This window comes from Thermomyces dupontii (assembly GCF_041956625.1).
Source record: "Thermomyces dupontii strain NRRL 2155 unplaced genomic scaffold VTN31scaffold_3, whole genome shotgun sequence".
NCBI classification, from domain to species: domain Eukaryota; kingdom Fungi; phylum Ascomycota; class Eurotiomycetes; order Eurotiales; family Trichocomaceae; genus Thermomyces; species Thermomyces dupontii.
In genome coordinates this window covers 1,635,850-1,648,593 of record NW_027192309.1, presented here as the reverse complement: position 1 = coordinate 1,648,593, position 12,744 = coordinate 1,635,850, and the positions used below count along the sequence as shown (strand labels likewise).

Below are 12,744 nucleotides of genomic sequence, written 5' to 3'. Positions count from 1 at the left end.
AAAAGGGGGTGGAATGGATTAACCGGAGTTCATTTCGGTACTTGTACAATGGGAATACAATTGCAATGACACTCTATGACAAGCAAACAATCATCATCAAAGAAGAAAGAAAGGCCTCATATGACTTATTCTGCAAGAGTCGTAAATTCCATTTTTCATCGTCGGCTTGGCCTGGACCGCCGCGTACGACTTGGACTACGACTGTAGTCACTATAATCGCTGGCGGAACTATAGCTGCTATAGCTGGGACTGCGCCTCCTCCGTCGTGGCGGGCTGTCTCTTCGCGGTGGGGGACTCCTTCGTCGGGGAGGAGGAGAATAGGACAGGGACCGTGACCGCGACCGCGACCGTGAGTAAGACCGAGGAGAATACGACGGCGATCGACGCGGAAGAGGAGATCGGGACCGGGACAGGGACCGCGGCCGGTAGATATCATGCCTATCGCGCCGCCGTGGTGATCTTCTCCGTGGTGGTGGAGGCGGTGAAATACGCGAGGGCGGACGACCGTAGGAATCTCGACGGCGACGGAGAGGAGGTGGGGACCGTGAGAAAGTGCGTCGGGGCAGGACAATCGAGACCTTGAGTACCGCGCCATCGATTTGTGCCTCGTGCATGTGTGAAATTGCCGCCTCGGCGTCGTCGGGGTCGGCGTAGACAATGTAGGCCGTGCCTCGGTTTGTCATGACTGCGGTTCTCGTTAGCTCGGAACGAAAACGATTCCGCGAGTTGAATATCCTACATGTTCGATTGATAGGCATGTCAATCTTCTCGATTTCGCCAAAGGCGCCGAAGATCTCGTATAGGTGGTCCTCGGTCATGTTCTTGGTGAGCTTCTCAACAACGATCTGAATCCAGCGTCAGCTCAGTCAACTCCGCTCCGACGAACAGCCCGGCGCCGAATAATGATTGGGAAAGCACAAACGCACCTTGTTGCTTCGAGGTGGCGGGCTGGGGCTCCGGCTTGGAGTGTAACTTGGATCCCGCGGCCAGCGTCCGCGTCGATCCGGACTGCGAGAGCGAGAATAATCGCGGTCTCGCGAGATTGAGCGTGTCCGACTTCGGCCCCGGTAGCCATTGCGACGTGGCGAGTACGGACTACGTGAGATGGAGTGCGGCGAGATGGACCGGCGCGGAGACCGCGATCGTGACCGGTACCTTGATCTGGAGCGTCGGGGAGAGTATGGGGATGGTGAGCGCGTGCGCGACCGTCCGCGAGAAGGTGATCTGTACGGCATCCTTCACGGGTGGGCCGGATGCTGATCGATTGATTGGAAGAACCGCAGTGTTTGGCTCAAGATGCAGCGGAGACTGTTTGATTGGCAGCTGTTCTGCTTCGTGAGAAACGAATCGGTATCGAGAACTGAGGATTCAAGAACTGAGAGGTTCACGTCTTGATCGTTGCTGCGGCTTTGCAGCAATGCCGGAGTTGCACCAATCAGCACGCGCCCATGGCCCACTTGCAGAAGTCTTCTCAGCGATGACCTTCAGGGACTACATACAGTACTACCTACTCCGTACATTTACTGCGTTAAGAATGTCCTCTCTCTGTTTTGTTCTCTAAGGCATCATGTACATTCCAGTCAACAGGGACGTCTCCCCTCAAAAAGCAGACAGCTTGCTCCATTGCTCATACTCCTGGATCAGCTCGGCCGTCAACTGCCGCTTCACCCGCTTCAGAGCCGTCTCGAAATGATGCGGCATGATCTCCTGCGGCTGGCCCGTCCTTTCCTCATCATCCAATGCCTCCTCGCCGGCGGTCTCGCAGATGCTGACAATCTCCGCGCCTGAATAGCCTTCGGTTCTCGCCGCCAAGTCGTCGATTTGCACCTGATCGCTGACCGCAGATTTGCTGGTCCATATTCGGAAAATCTCCCGCCGCGCCGCCAGGTCGGGCGGTCCTACGTAGATGATGTTGTCAAGTCGTCCAGGACGCATCAACGCCGGATCGAGAACGTCCGGTTTGTTGGTCGCTGCGACGACGAGAACGTTCCGCAGCTCCTCGATCCCGTCCATTTCATTCAGCAGCGTGGTCAGGACATTGACGCCGCTGTGAGTGCCGCTTCTCTTCGCCGCAATAGCGTCGATCTCGTCAAAGAATATAATGCTGGGGCGGGCGGCGCGCGCTTTTTGAAAGATTTCTCGAAGCGCCCGCTCGGATTCACCGACGTACATGCTGAGGATTTCCGCCCCTTTGACTGCTAGGAAATTGAGTCCGGCTTCGGTGGCCAACGCCTTGACAATCAGAGTCTTGGAGCAGCCAGGCGGACCGTAAAGCAAGACTCCTTTTCGGCTCTTGACGTTGAGCCGCTGCATGCGCTCCGGATGCTGCCGTCGAGAATGAGTATATGCACTTTGTAGGTGTCAATCAATTGATCTTACCTTGAGTGGCCGCTCGACCACCTTCTGCAAATGCCGCTTGATGTGGTCGTTGCCTCCAATGTCGGCCCATCGCACTTTCGGGGTCTCCAAGAAGACCTCGCGCATGGCCGTGGGCCGAACCTCTTGCATCGCCTGTATGACATCCTCTTCAGTAATGGCTAGAGGCACTGAATCCTCAGTTTCAGGCTTGCCATCGTCCGTCTGCAGAGATGACATCTTGGCTTCCAGCAATGACAAATCCATTGTTTGCCGAGCGCGTGCCTTGCGACATGCAAGTTGTAGAAGAGCAAACAAATCCGCTCCCACATAGCCATGGGTCTTTTCTGCTACAAAGTCGATAAGAGCATCCCCCGGCTCCGTAGAGTTCCCGCGGATTGCGCGCAAAATCTCGGCTCGCCCCGCGGCCGTGGGGACAGAGAGCTCAACTTCGATCGCCAGCCGGTGCGGCGTCCGCAATGAGTCGTCAACATCATTGGGACGGCGCGTGGCACCTACGACAAGAACCTTTGCATTCTCGAGTCCGTCGATGCACTCGCACAGTGCGGATGCCAGCGATGATGACTCCTGCGAGGAAGTGGTGCGCTTCGGCGCAATGAATTCAATCTGATCGATGATGATGACACTCGGCTGTGCGAGGCGAGCATCGTGGAAAACTTTCCGCAATTTCGCCTCGCCATCGCCCACGCCGCGATGGAGTGCCGAGGACCCGATGGAAAACGACTTGGCCCATCCTGCAGCTTCGATTCGATGCAGAAGAGAGCTTTTACCGACTCCCTTTGGGCCGTAAATCAGTATTCCACGGGTCAATCGGTAGAATTCGGGCATGGATGGGAAAGAGGGAGAGGTGTGAGAATTGAAATCGACCAGCGTCTCGTTAATGCGCTGGAGGGCATTGGACATGCCTCCCAGCCCAGATGGGTGCACCTGCAGCGCCGTTGCTTTCACCACATCCTCCTCGGCGAGTGCGGCCCCGATCTTGATCGTAGAGGATTCCTTATTGAAACGAAATATCGTCACATTCACGGCAGCCTGGGAAGATACATGTACCACCCTGAAGCTCCGACGTTGGCCCTTCATGTCAAAGTCAAATACCAGTCCAAGAGATAGCACTTCGCAGCGCGACAGAGGAAATTCCAACCCCCATTCCCAATGCGGTCGGTCCGCATCTGTAATGGGACCCAACTGAGCAAGTTTCTCGGGATCGGTACAATCTTCCAGTTGCACAAGGCTCGCATCCTCGAGAGACGCATCCAACCTCGAGACTGCGACCTTATCTCCCAGTTTGAAGCCATAGCACTCCTGCAACGTTTTGGATGTCTGGATCACGGTGTTCTGGATATTCTCCACGGCCGTCCAGGCAATCGCGGTTTTGGGCGGATCATCGTTCAGCTGCAATGCGCATAAGTCTCCCGCACGCAGCTTCAAGTACGCGAGCGAATTCGCCGACAAGTAGACGCGGAAAGCGTCTCTATGGTCTTGACGGGGTTGTTTCGAGAACGGTCGAACGGTGAAAAGGCGGGGCTCCGACATTGTCAGGAGCGCTTGGTGCGAGAAATTGATGGGCTACAGTTGAACACGCGTGTAGACCATCGCTGAGATGGCCTTTGTTCGAGGCGTTCAATCTTGCTGCGCAGCATGTTGAAGAAATCGGGCCGCTAGTGAAAAGGATGGAGAAAAAAAAAAGCGGATCTCGTCCTATCAAATGGACCACTAATCGGGCGACCACAGAACGAGCCCCTAATCAAGATCTCCGAAGACAATGAGAACTATTGAGGATCGCGTGTAGAATTACAGCCTCGTATTCCCTACCTTTGCGCTGACTGATGTGAGTTCCTGATGGCTCAGACAATTCATAAAGCAACACTGCAAGACGTGGATGATAACTGATACAAAATCTAACACAGACCCATTAGAAAAGATGGCACGCACGCAACGTAAAAGATAACAGGAAACAAGCCCAAACGAGTACTATGAACATTTTGGAATCCATCCCGACCAGAGGAACCGCCCTTGTCTTTGAATCTATTGCAACTCAAACTGCGGGAAAGGATCGCACATGGCAAAGAAGCCCAGAACGGCCGGTTCCAGGCTTCCATTCGTTCCGTCATCAACAGCACTTCCCGGCGAAGTTGCTGGCGCCGCCGCTGTGCTGATCTATACTGACCCCTTGGTTGCCGGTTTGTTCCGACTTGGAATTATCCATGACCTTCTTGATCTCGGAGGCCAGAGTGTAGAAAGCCTTGTCCACATTGATGTTGTTCTTGGCCGAGACCTCGAGGAATGGGATTCCCAGCTCGTCGGCCAGTGCCTGGCCTTGTTCGGTCGTCACAGCGCGCTTTTCCTCCCAGTCACATTTGTTGCCAATGAGAATCTTGTGGACGCCCTCGCTCGCATGTTGCTCGACATTAGCGAACCATGTTCGGATATCTGCCGTCCCCGTCAGTAACAGCTCGGCCGGAGAAGGTTACCACGTGTCATACTGTTGAAAGATCGCTCATCAGTGACATCGTAGACTAGCAAAATACCCATGGCGCCTCGGTAGTAGGCCGTCGTGATCGTGCGGAATCGCTCCTGGCCGGCAGTATCCCATATTTGTAGTTTGACGCGCTTCCCATCGAGTTCGATCGTTCGGATCTTGAAGTCGATGCCAATGGTCGTAATGAACGAGGGTGTGAAAGAGTCCTCGCTGAAGCGCAGCAGGCAGCACGATTTCCCGACCCCTGAGTCACCAATAAGCAGCAGCTTGATCTGTATTCAAAAAACGGGGAAGTCAGCAATGGAGGCGTTTAAAGCGAGAAAGAATTCGGTGGTCTTGCGCACCAGGAAGTCATAGTTTCTTGTCCCGGCCATGATGATGGAGACCGCAGAGATGCGGCGATCACCGATTCAGAGAGAAAGAAGACTTTCTCCCCCAAAAATGGGTTCGACGCGGCGATAAAGCGGTCGTAAATGGTATCACAGCCACCGATTGGCGGCAGAATCGCAAGACTCGATGAATAGAGATCGGTGCACTCGGAAGGAAAGGGGGAGGGAGCGCGGTAGAAGGAGCGGTCGAGGGATCCGGCGAGAGACGTTGCTGTCACAGCAGTGGACTCGAATATGGAGCTGCACGAGATCTTGCAGCAGTGTCCGAGGAATAATCGCGTTGCAGCAGTGAAGACACGTTGTCGTGGTTGTATCGAGGATGTGATGGAGGATACTGTATGGAGACGGATCCAGCTTTGGGGCCAAGGGAAACCGGGGTGCGCCAATCTCTTAGCGTCGTGTCGGCTTGGAACAAATCATCATGGATCTACTACAACACAGCCTTTGCATCTGGACCACTGAATAGACTCTTTCTCATCAGGGTTCAGAGGATAATGAATTGGATTTTTACGACGTCACTCCAGTAGTAGTGAGACTGCTCTACACAAGAAACTCTCCCCCCCCGCCCCCGATTCCTCGAGATCGCGCCCCCCGATCAAACCAGCTACAGCCACCGGGAATATGCCCATTGCATTCGCCGGACAACGCGAAACTGTCGATCCACGCCCTGGCTGACGTCAAGAAGCTCGTTCATGTCCTCCCGGAATTCGTGAAGACGGCTCTTGGGTAGGGCAAACTTCGCCCTCTCGAGCATCACGTGCGCCTCGCAGATGAAGAGCCCATGATCCTTGTATGAAAGAAGGGCGCCAGGTCCGGAAGCGCATCGAGCCAAAATGCGGTCAATATTCCTAGCGAAGAAATACGGTGAGCCGGTGGCTTCGGGCGGCAGAAGGTGGAGGGAGAGGGAGACGATGTTACCAGAGTGCACGGCGCAGTCTCTCTCGCTCGTGTCCAATCTGAAAGCCTTTCCGGTTGGCCAGAGCTTGATAAGCCCATCGGAATGCGGCATATGACACGAGGATTCCCGGAGTGAGACCAACGAACCTGGAATTGTTTAGTTTCGTAACAATGCTCAACAATCGAGACCACGAACCCAAAGACAAGCTGCTGGCTCTTCAAGAGAGAGTCAATACCGCTGATCGCCACCTCAACGTCCACCTTGGTTTTCTGAATCTGAATAAGAAGGGCACGGATCAAGTCACCCCGCACCGCTCCCATGAATGGCTGCCGCAAATCGCGCTCGTACGCTCGAAGCACCGGGGTCACATCCCCCTCCCTGACACTGGCTGCGATAGCGCTGACATCTTGCTCCGCGTTCGGTGTCCCTGGTTCAGGGTGATCGCGGACGAAATCAACCACCATCCTCTCCAAACTGTCTCGGTCCGCGACCAAACTGCGGCGGCTCATGATCGCGATCTGACTCTGTTCGTCGTGTCGAATGGTCCCAATCAGCTGTTCTATGGGCTGTAGCACCCAATTCCGCCAAAAATCGACCACAGTCATGCCAAGTTCACACAGCCAAGTTACAAGCTCGGCCCTGCGACTGGTGACGAACTTCAAAACCGTACTTGCGGAAAGTAAAGCAGCTGTTGTGGGCAACCAGTACCGCGTAATCAATGATGGGCGGCCATGGCGGTGAACTGTGGCCCGGATATGCGCCTCGTAATCGCGAGATCGTTGCTGAAGGATTTGAATAAGCCTGTCAATAACCTCAATGTAACCAGCAGATGCATGATCCTCAGAGTGACTCTGCAACGCTCGGCTTTCATTATCCGCCGCACCGAAAACATCATCTGCGAAATCAGACGTGCTTGATTCGGTATTGGTAAGACTTCGAAGAGTCACGTCTATTAGCAAGACACTCTTGAATATGACATTCCGCCACTCTAATCTGGACATCGTCATCTTTTCATGATGTCCACCGAAAGCGAAACACTCCTCCACCAAGAGACCGGTTCCGCACGCATTGAGATCTCTGACATGGCTCAGCAATTTGCGTTGCTCTCGGATCGCCGACCGTCGCCGCGAGAGAGGTGACAAGAGGGTCGTCCTCACATCTCCCAGGTTTCTTTCCTCCACGGTACGATGAACTATCTGATAAAATCGCTTCCATCTGTCACCAATTGACCTCAAATGCGGCCAGGATTCGTCCACGAGATGAGTTCTCAACCGCGAGTAGAACACCTGGAGCTGGTGCGATATCCGAGCCGGAAATGTCTGGATGATATAGTACCCTGTGGCCAACGGCGAGGCTAGAACTCCATCCCAATACCCAATCTCCGCCTCCAAGATCCAGGCCTGATCCAAGAGGCTTGTCAGGACGATTCCCAGTGTCCGAATCGCCGCTTTTTCGGCCAGTAGCCACAGAGCATCTTGCAGATTTTCATCGTGAGTTCCTACACTGTCGGCTGCGACTCTGTGATGGAGGTTCTGCGCCTCTTTGAGTATTGTCAACAGCTTGCGGCGTGGGAGTACTCGATGAGGACCTGCGGACAAAGCGCGCACAGCAGCTCGAACATCGTGGATATACGGCGTCAATGTAAACTGCCTAGAGTCCTCGGCATTGACGCTGATATCTGACGTTTCAAATGTATCTAGCTGAAACTTGTCACATTCAATGTCAATGCGAGATACGATCCTAACCAAAGGTCAGACTCGCGGAAAGAGACCGATAGCGGGCACGACAATACTCAGCAATCAAAGACATATCCACAAAAATACCCTGGAAGCACCGATCCTGGCGTCAAGCTGCAACTGACTGCCTGGTTTCGTGCCCGGTGCTTTGCCAGCCCGAACGGCTCGATTATCATCACTGATCAATACACTGCAAACAACCGATGCTTAGGCTTACCACCGAGTTGATGATGTCAGGACTCGAAACAAACGAGTACTACATAGAGAGTATGTATGTTCATATTGCAATTAAGTGACCTCTGATTGGCTGAGAGTTTGTTTTGAGAATACCACAGATGTAATTCTCGAACGCTTCCATGTACTCCGTATCCGCATCGCAAGCCATTCATGGATCATGGCGTCCCATGGCGCTTTCACAGGGAGTCAGAATCACGGTAGGTTGCTGTAAGTACGGAAATTCTTACCAAGTCCTCGAGATTTCATGGCTGTAGCAACAGTCTCTTGAATCTTGGTTCTCTAACCACGAATCTTTCGGTTTTTGCGGTTGTATTTTCCTACAACGCTTAACCTAGAAAGGTATATATATTACGCAAATACGGAAGTTACGTAACGAGTCAACGACCGAGTGAACGAGGTTAAGCTGATTCGGAACGCAAATTGCCGGTCAGACCAAATGACGAATCAGATCAGTCGATGGGAGGTCGCGCCACTCGGATTTGAACCCCGAGGGCCGTGCTCAGGAACAGATAAAAATCCCCAACAACAGGACTGAAATTGTTCCTCCTAACCATCCTCGCTCGCAGTGCTGGTGCTCGAGCTGAATTCCATCTTCCTTTGAATTGCCCCATTCGGTCTTCTTCCAATTCCTTCTCGCCGACTTCCAAATCGTCCCGAATTCAGCATCTCCGGCGTTGAGTATCACGCCAGGGGCAAGTAGTCACTATGTGAGTAGATCTGCCGGTGTCGCATCAATGGACTCCCTAGTGACTAAATTCCCTCCGAGCAGGAACTCTACGACGTTTGCGGCTCCGGCAGCCAACACATATTGGGGGCAGTTTGAGGAGATTTCCAAGAACAATGCCGATCTGAACCTTCTGGAGCGGCTTTGGGCCGCTTGGTACGCGTATATGCAGAATGATGTGCTGGCAACGGGTATCATGTCTTTTGTCATGCATGAAGTCGTTTATTTTGGTCGGGCCTTGCCATGGGTGATCATCGACACCTTTGGCTTCTTCAGGCAATACAAGATCCAAAGTGTACGTGATGCGTTTACCTGGTTCGACGAGCTGTACTGATTCGGCTTGATCCTGCAGTCGAAAATCCCCACTGTCAAGGAACAGTGGGAGTGCGCCATGCTGGTTCTTCTGAGTCATTTCACGGTCGAGCTCCCACAGATCTGGTATGTCGCAAAAACCCCATCCATAGTCGGCTCGGCAGGTCGGTTAACACGATCCAGGCTGTTCCACCCGATGGCGCAGTATTTCGGTCTCTCTACTAGCGTTCCATTCCCTCCCATTTGGAAGATGGCATATCAGATCGCAATCTTCTTCGTTCTGGAGGACACTTGGCACTACTGGTCGCACCGCCTGCTGCACTGGGGTCCTCTCTACAAGGCCATTCACAAGATTCATCATCAGTACTCGGCACCGTTCGGTCTGGCTGCGGAGTATGCGTCTCCTATCGAAGTGATGTGCCTGGGTTTCGGAACCGTCGGCTGCCCCATTGTCTGGTGCGCTCTTACTGGTGACTTGCACATCTTCACCATGTATATCTGGATTATCCTGCGTTTGTTCCAGGCCATCGACGCGCACAGTGGCTATGAATTCCCATGGAGCTTGCATCACTTCTTGCCTTTCTGGGCGGGTGCCGACCATCACGATGTCCACCACGAGAAGTTCATCGGTAACTTTGCAAGCAGCTTCCGGTGGTGGGACTACCTCCTTGACACCGAATACAATCCCGAGGCTGTCAAGCGCTGGCGCGAGAAGAAGGCCAAGAAGACGGAGTGAGATGAGACATGATCAACATTTCGACTGTGGATTATGGCGCTATTTTCCATTACCCTGAGTAAAGGGTTATCCCGATAGACAGGCTGCTCGACGACATGTACAGCTGTGTGGTATTCCTTTTCGCCGAGCGGTTTCACGAGTTTGGTCATGCATTCTTTATTACATGTAAGTTAGAGTAATAGTAATAGCCGTCATGTTCAATTCTCGAACTGAGCATAGTATGGTAATCGACTTGGTGACCGGCTGCACTTATCGTCCAGTATTAGGACTGTTTGGTACCACATACAGTTCAGGACAATGTTCCTAAGCCAAAAATCACATCGAAGAGCTTCCGTTGAACGGGATCCAGATTGATGTCGAGTAAGCCCTGCCCAATGGTTCCAAGTCTTGTTCAGACCGGCCAGAGTGAGGAGGCTGTCACTCGACGCTCGAAGAATCGCTATATCCTAGACCACAGGGCTGATTTCGATCTGGACGACGAATCAGATGAAGGGTACTCGGCCATGATCGATCAATACTCCCACCTGAACATGCACTTGTGAACACCCGAGTCAACAGGGAACGGATATATACATGCTATTTTGAGTACCCTGCTGTGCAAAAGTCGTTGTGCGCTCCCAATGCAAACAAGACAACTGAACCAAACTGCCAGGCATCCAGAGGTGAGATATGAATCGCTAAAATCTAGCACTACTAAACATGTCTAGGGGCAATAGCCGAAGGGACAACCTCGCGAGGTTGGACGGGTGGGCTGATCTTCCCAGCCCTAAATGCCCGGTTGCACCCTGCGACGACATGGGGAGTTACTGGTCAGAGCAAACTTGGGGAAGATCCAAGCAGGCGCCTTTAACTCTTTTACTTTTTGCGACGAATACTTTTTTGTGCCGTTACTGCTGTTAATCGATTCGTTGAGTTCTGCTGAATCTCACCATACGGATGTCAGGGTCCCCTTGTCTGTGGATGGTGAGATATCTGGTATTGAACATGGTGCCTTTTCTCGTCACCATTCAGTCGAGAAGTATCGATGCATCCGGGATTCACGAAAGAATAAATACCCGATTTGGGAGACCGGAGGTTCGAGTCACGGATCTGGCGAATTATTTTCTGCGATGCGCAAAGGGGGATGAACTTTGTGCCTTCGTTCAAATTACCCATGCCGTTGGAGGCCTTTTGCGCTCCAGTTTGGAAGGCCCAGCTGGGCTCTCTCTCAACATCTCGAATTTGGGTTTTGGGGAGGCAACCAAAATCTAAAAATGCTTACCGTCCACTAGTCTCCTGGAATCCCTTGAGGACAGAGTGCTCATGGTGATAACATACCTACCTTCACTGATCATCATCAATAACTCTTGTGAGTCAATCTCGGGTGTACAGCATCGGAACTAGCGCAATTTTCATGTGCATGAAGGATGCCGATGTCGACGGAAGCCAGGTGCTTCTATGTAGTTGCATCGAGTGAAGCCAGGAGCTGGCAGAGAAATGTGAGAAGACTCCTCCATGCCTCGACGGATCTATCGTCGCTCCGGAGCACGAAATCGCTGGCAAATACCTGTGGTTCCTGTCTTGATTCTTCTAGACGACTTGCGTGAATGGGCGTGTTTTAAGACGGCTGGAAACTGACGAGGAGCCCTAGGTGAGAATTCAACGCTCTAGGGAAATGAGGTCCTTGGACAATCTCCTTAGTCTTATACCCAAGCAGCAGGCATTCACAGGCAGCTTCTTGTCGAAGTCGGAGTGAAAGCGGAGAGAGAAGTAGATCTGCTGTGGAGGAGCGTGGAGGAGTCAGCACATCCATCTGACCTGATGCGAGACCAGAATGAACTTGAGGGGCATTTGAAATGGTAGAGGGTATCACTGAACTGACTGATGATCGAGTGTCTCTGCGCTGGCGGCACAACATGTTGAAGAGAATACGTCAGAGGAGTCGAGTCCCTTTGCCATTAGGGGGAGTCATTGTCCGCTCCCTCGCCCACTTATTGGGGTGATGGGATGAATATCGCAACTAGACATCCGTTGTCAGAGGCCAATCCCAGTGAGCAAACAAGAGCACGCAAATGATCTCACTAATGTGTCGTGCGAAGGCTCCAAGCCTCCAAGGCCAGCCGGTTCTCCCTGAAGGACGACTCAACTAGCAACGCAGCAGCATCAATCCATGGACAGGTTGGTATAAATACAGGCATCATGATTCCATGGTTCGAAACAACTGTTCCTATCTGCGGTTAGCAAAAACGGACTCTTGGGTGGTATAAATGAGCCCTGAGCCTAACCTCATCCACTTCAAGCAGTTGCCCTGCTGATTCGAGGCACCAGGCGTGCTAGGCTTATGAAACCCCTTTCTGCAAACTACCTGGACAACAAACCCATAATGGTCGTTGCTGTGGATCTGTCGATTAAAGCGCCGAGTGAAGGCTACGAAACGCGAAAGAGACAGTCATTCACACGATCTCCATTCTCGCTCTTGGGATCTTGCGACGTTTGTCAAGGCACTGCCGCCTGCATGGAAATATCGATGAACGGCCAATGATCAAAGCCCACTGCTATGTTCGTTCACGACCTGCGAAATAACCATCCGTCGTCCTCTGCTGCTGGGTACCGGCCGAATGTTTGTTTGGCTGGTGTGGTTTTGCTGCATTCCTGAGCTCTCGAAACGGTTAATGTTTGTATCCTTTCTTCTGGTAAGAGAGAGACGTGATATTCTGTTGGACTGCTAGAGGATCCTTGGTTGTTCTGATGGACATCTCACGATCCATGAGCGAAAGCCAAACATTGTGCCGTCGCTACCGCCCATGGCCATTACTGCTCGTTGGCGCCTCCATACCAAACAATACATCCAGTATTCTACATCGTTAGACTCGGTCGT

General features: G+C 52.6%; 6 protein-coding genes across 6 annotated transcripts; 2 read left to right on the top strand and 4 right to left on the bottom strand.

The window, feature by feature from the left end:
• Positions 1-155: 155 nt before the first annotated feature.
• On the bottom strand, positions 156-1,235 carry VTN31DRAFT_4079 (uncharacterized protein; the record flags this gene model as incomplete). The annotated part of the gene is made up of 3 exons (XM_069404427.1): positions 156-685; positions 740-845; positions 927-1,235. 3 exons carry the CDS (start codon positions 1,233-1,235, stop codon positions 156-158), a joined length of 945 nt encoding a protein of 314 aa, XP_069261402.1.
• A 364-nt stretch (positions 1,236-1,599) lies between these two features.
• On the bottom strand, positions 1,600-3,909 carry VTN31DRAFT_4078 (uncharacterized protein; the record flags this gene model as incomplete). Its single annotated transcript, XM_069404426.1, has 2 exons — positions 1,600-2,325; positions 2,380-3,909. The coding sequence occupies 2 exons, from the start codon at positions 3,907-3,909 to the stop codon at positions 1,600-1,602; spliced, it is 2,256 nt and encodes a 751-aa protein (XP_069261401.1).
• Positions 3,910-4,486: 577 nt separating this feature from the next.
• VTN31DRAFT_4077 (uncharacterized protein) lies at positions 4,487-5,229 on the bottom strand (the record flags this gene model as incomplete). The annotated part of the gene is made up of 3 exons (XM_069404425.1): positions 4,487-4,806; positions 4,860-5,127; positions 5,200-5,229. The coding sequence occupies 3 exons, from the start codon at positions 5,227-5,229 to the stop codon at positions 4,487-4,489; spliced, it is 618 nt and encodes a 205-aa protein (XP_069261400.1).
• Positions 5,230-5,848: 619 nt separating this feature from the next.
• VTN31DRAFT_4076 (uncharacterized protein) lies at positions 5,849-7,951 on the bottom strand (the record flags this gene model as incomplete). The annotated part of the gene is made up of 4 exons (XM_069404424.1): positions 5,849-6,092; positions 6,163-6,288; positions 6,338-7,882; positions 7,935-7,951. 4 exons carry the CDS (start codon positions 7,949-7,951, stop codon positions 5,849-5,851), a joined length of 1,932 nt encoding a protein of 643 aa, XP_069261399.1.
• An 898-nt stretch (positions 7,952-8,849) lies between these two features.
• On the top strand, positions 8,850-9,887 carry VTN31DRAFT_4075 (uncharacterized protein; the record flags this gene model as incomplete). The annotated part of the gene is made up of 3 exons (XM_069404423.1): positions 8,850-9,134; positions 9,192-9,277; positions 9,335-9,887. 3 exons carry the CDS (start codon positions 8,850-8,852, stop codon positions 9,885-9,887), a joined length of 924 nt encoding a protein of 307 aa, XP_069261398.1.
• A 33-nt stretch (positions 9,888-9,920) lies between these two features.
• VTN31DRAFT_4074 (uncharacterized protein) lies at positions 9,921-10,737 on the top strand (the record flags this gene model as incomplete). Its single annotated transcript, XM_069404422.1, has 4 exons — positions 9,921-9,945; positions 9,991-10,052; positions 10,519-10,549; positions 10,595-10,737. 4 exons carry the CDS (start codon positions 9,921-9,923, stop codon positions 10,735-10,737), a joined length of 261 nt encoding a protein of 86 aa, XP_069261397.1.
• Between the last annotated feature and the right edge of the window lie 2,007 nt (positions 10,738-12,744).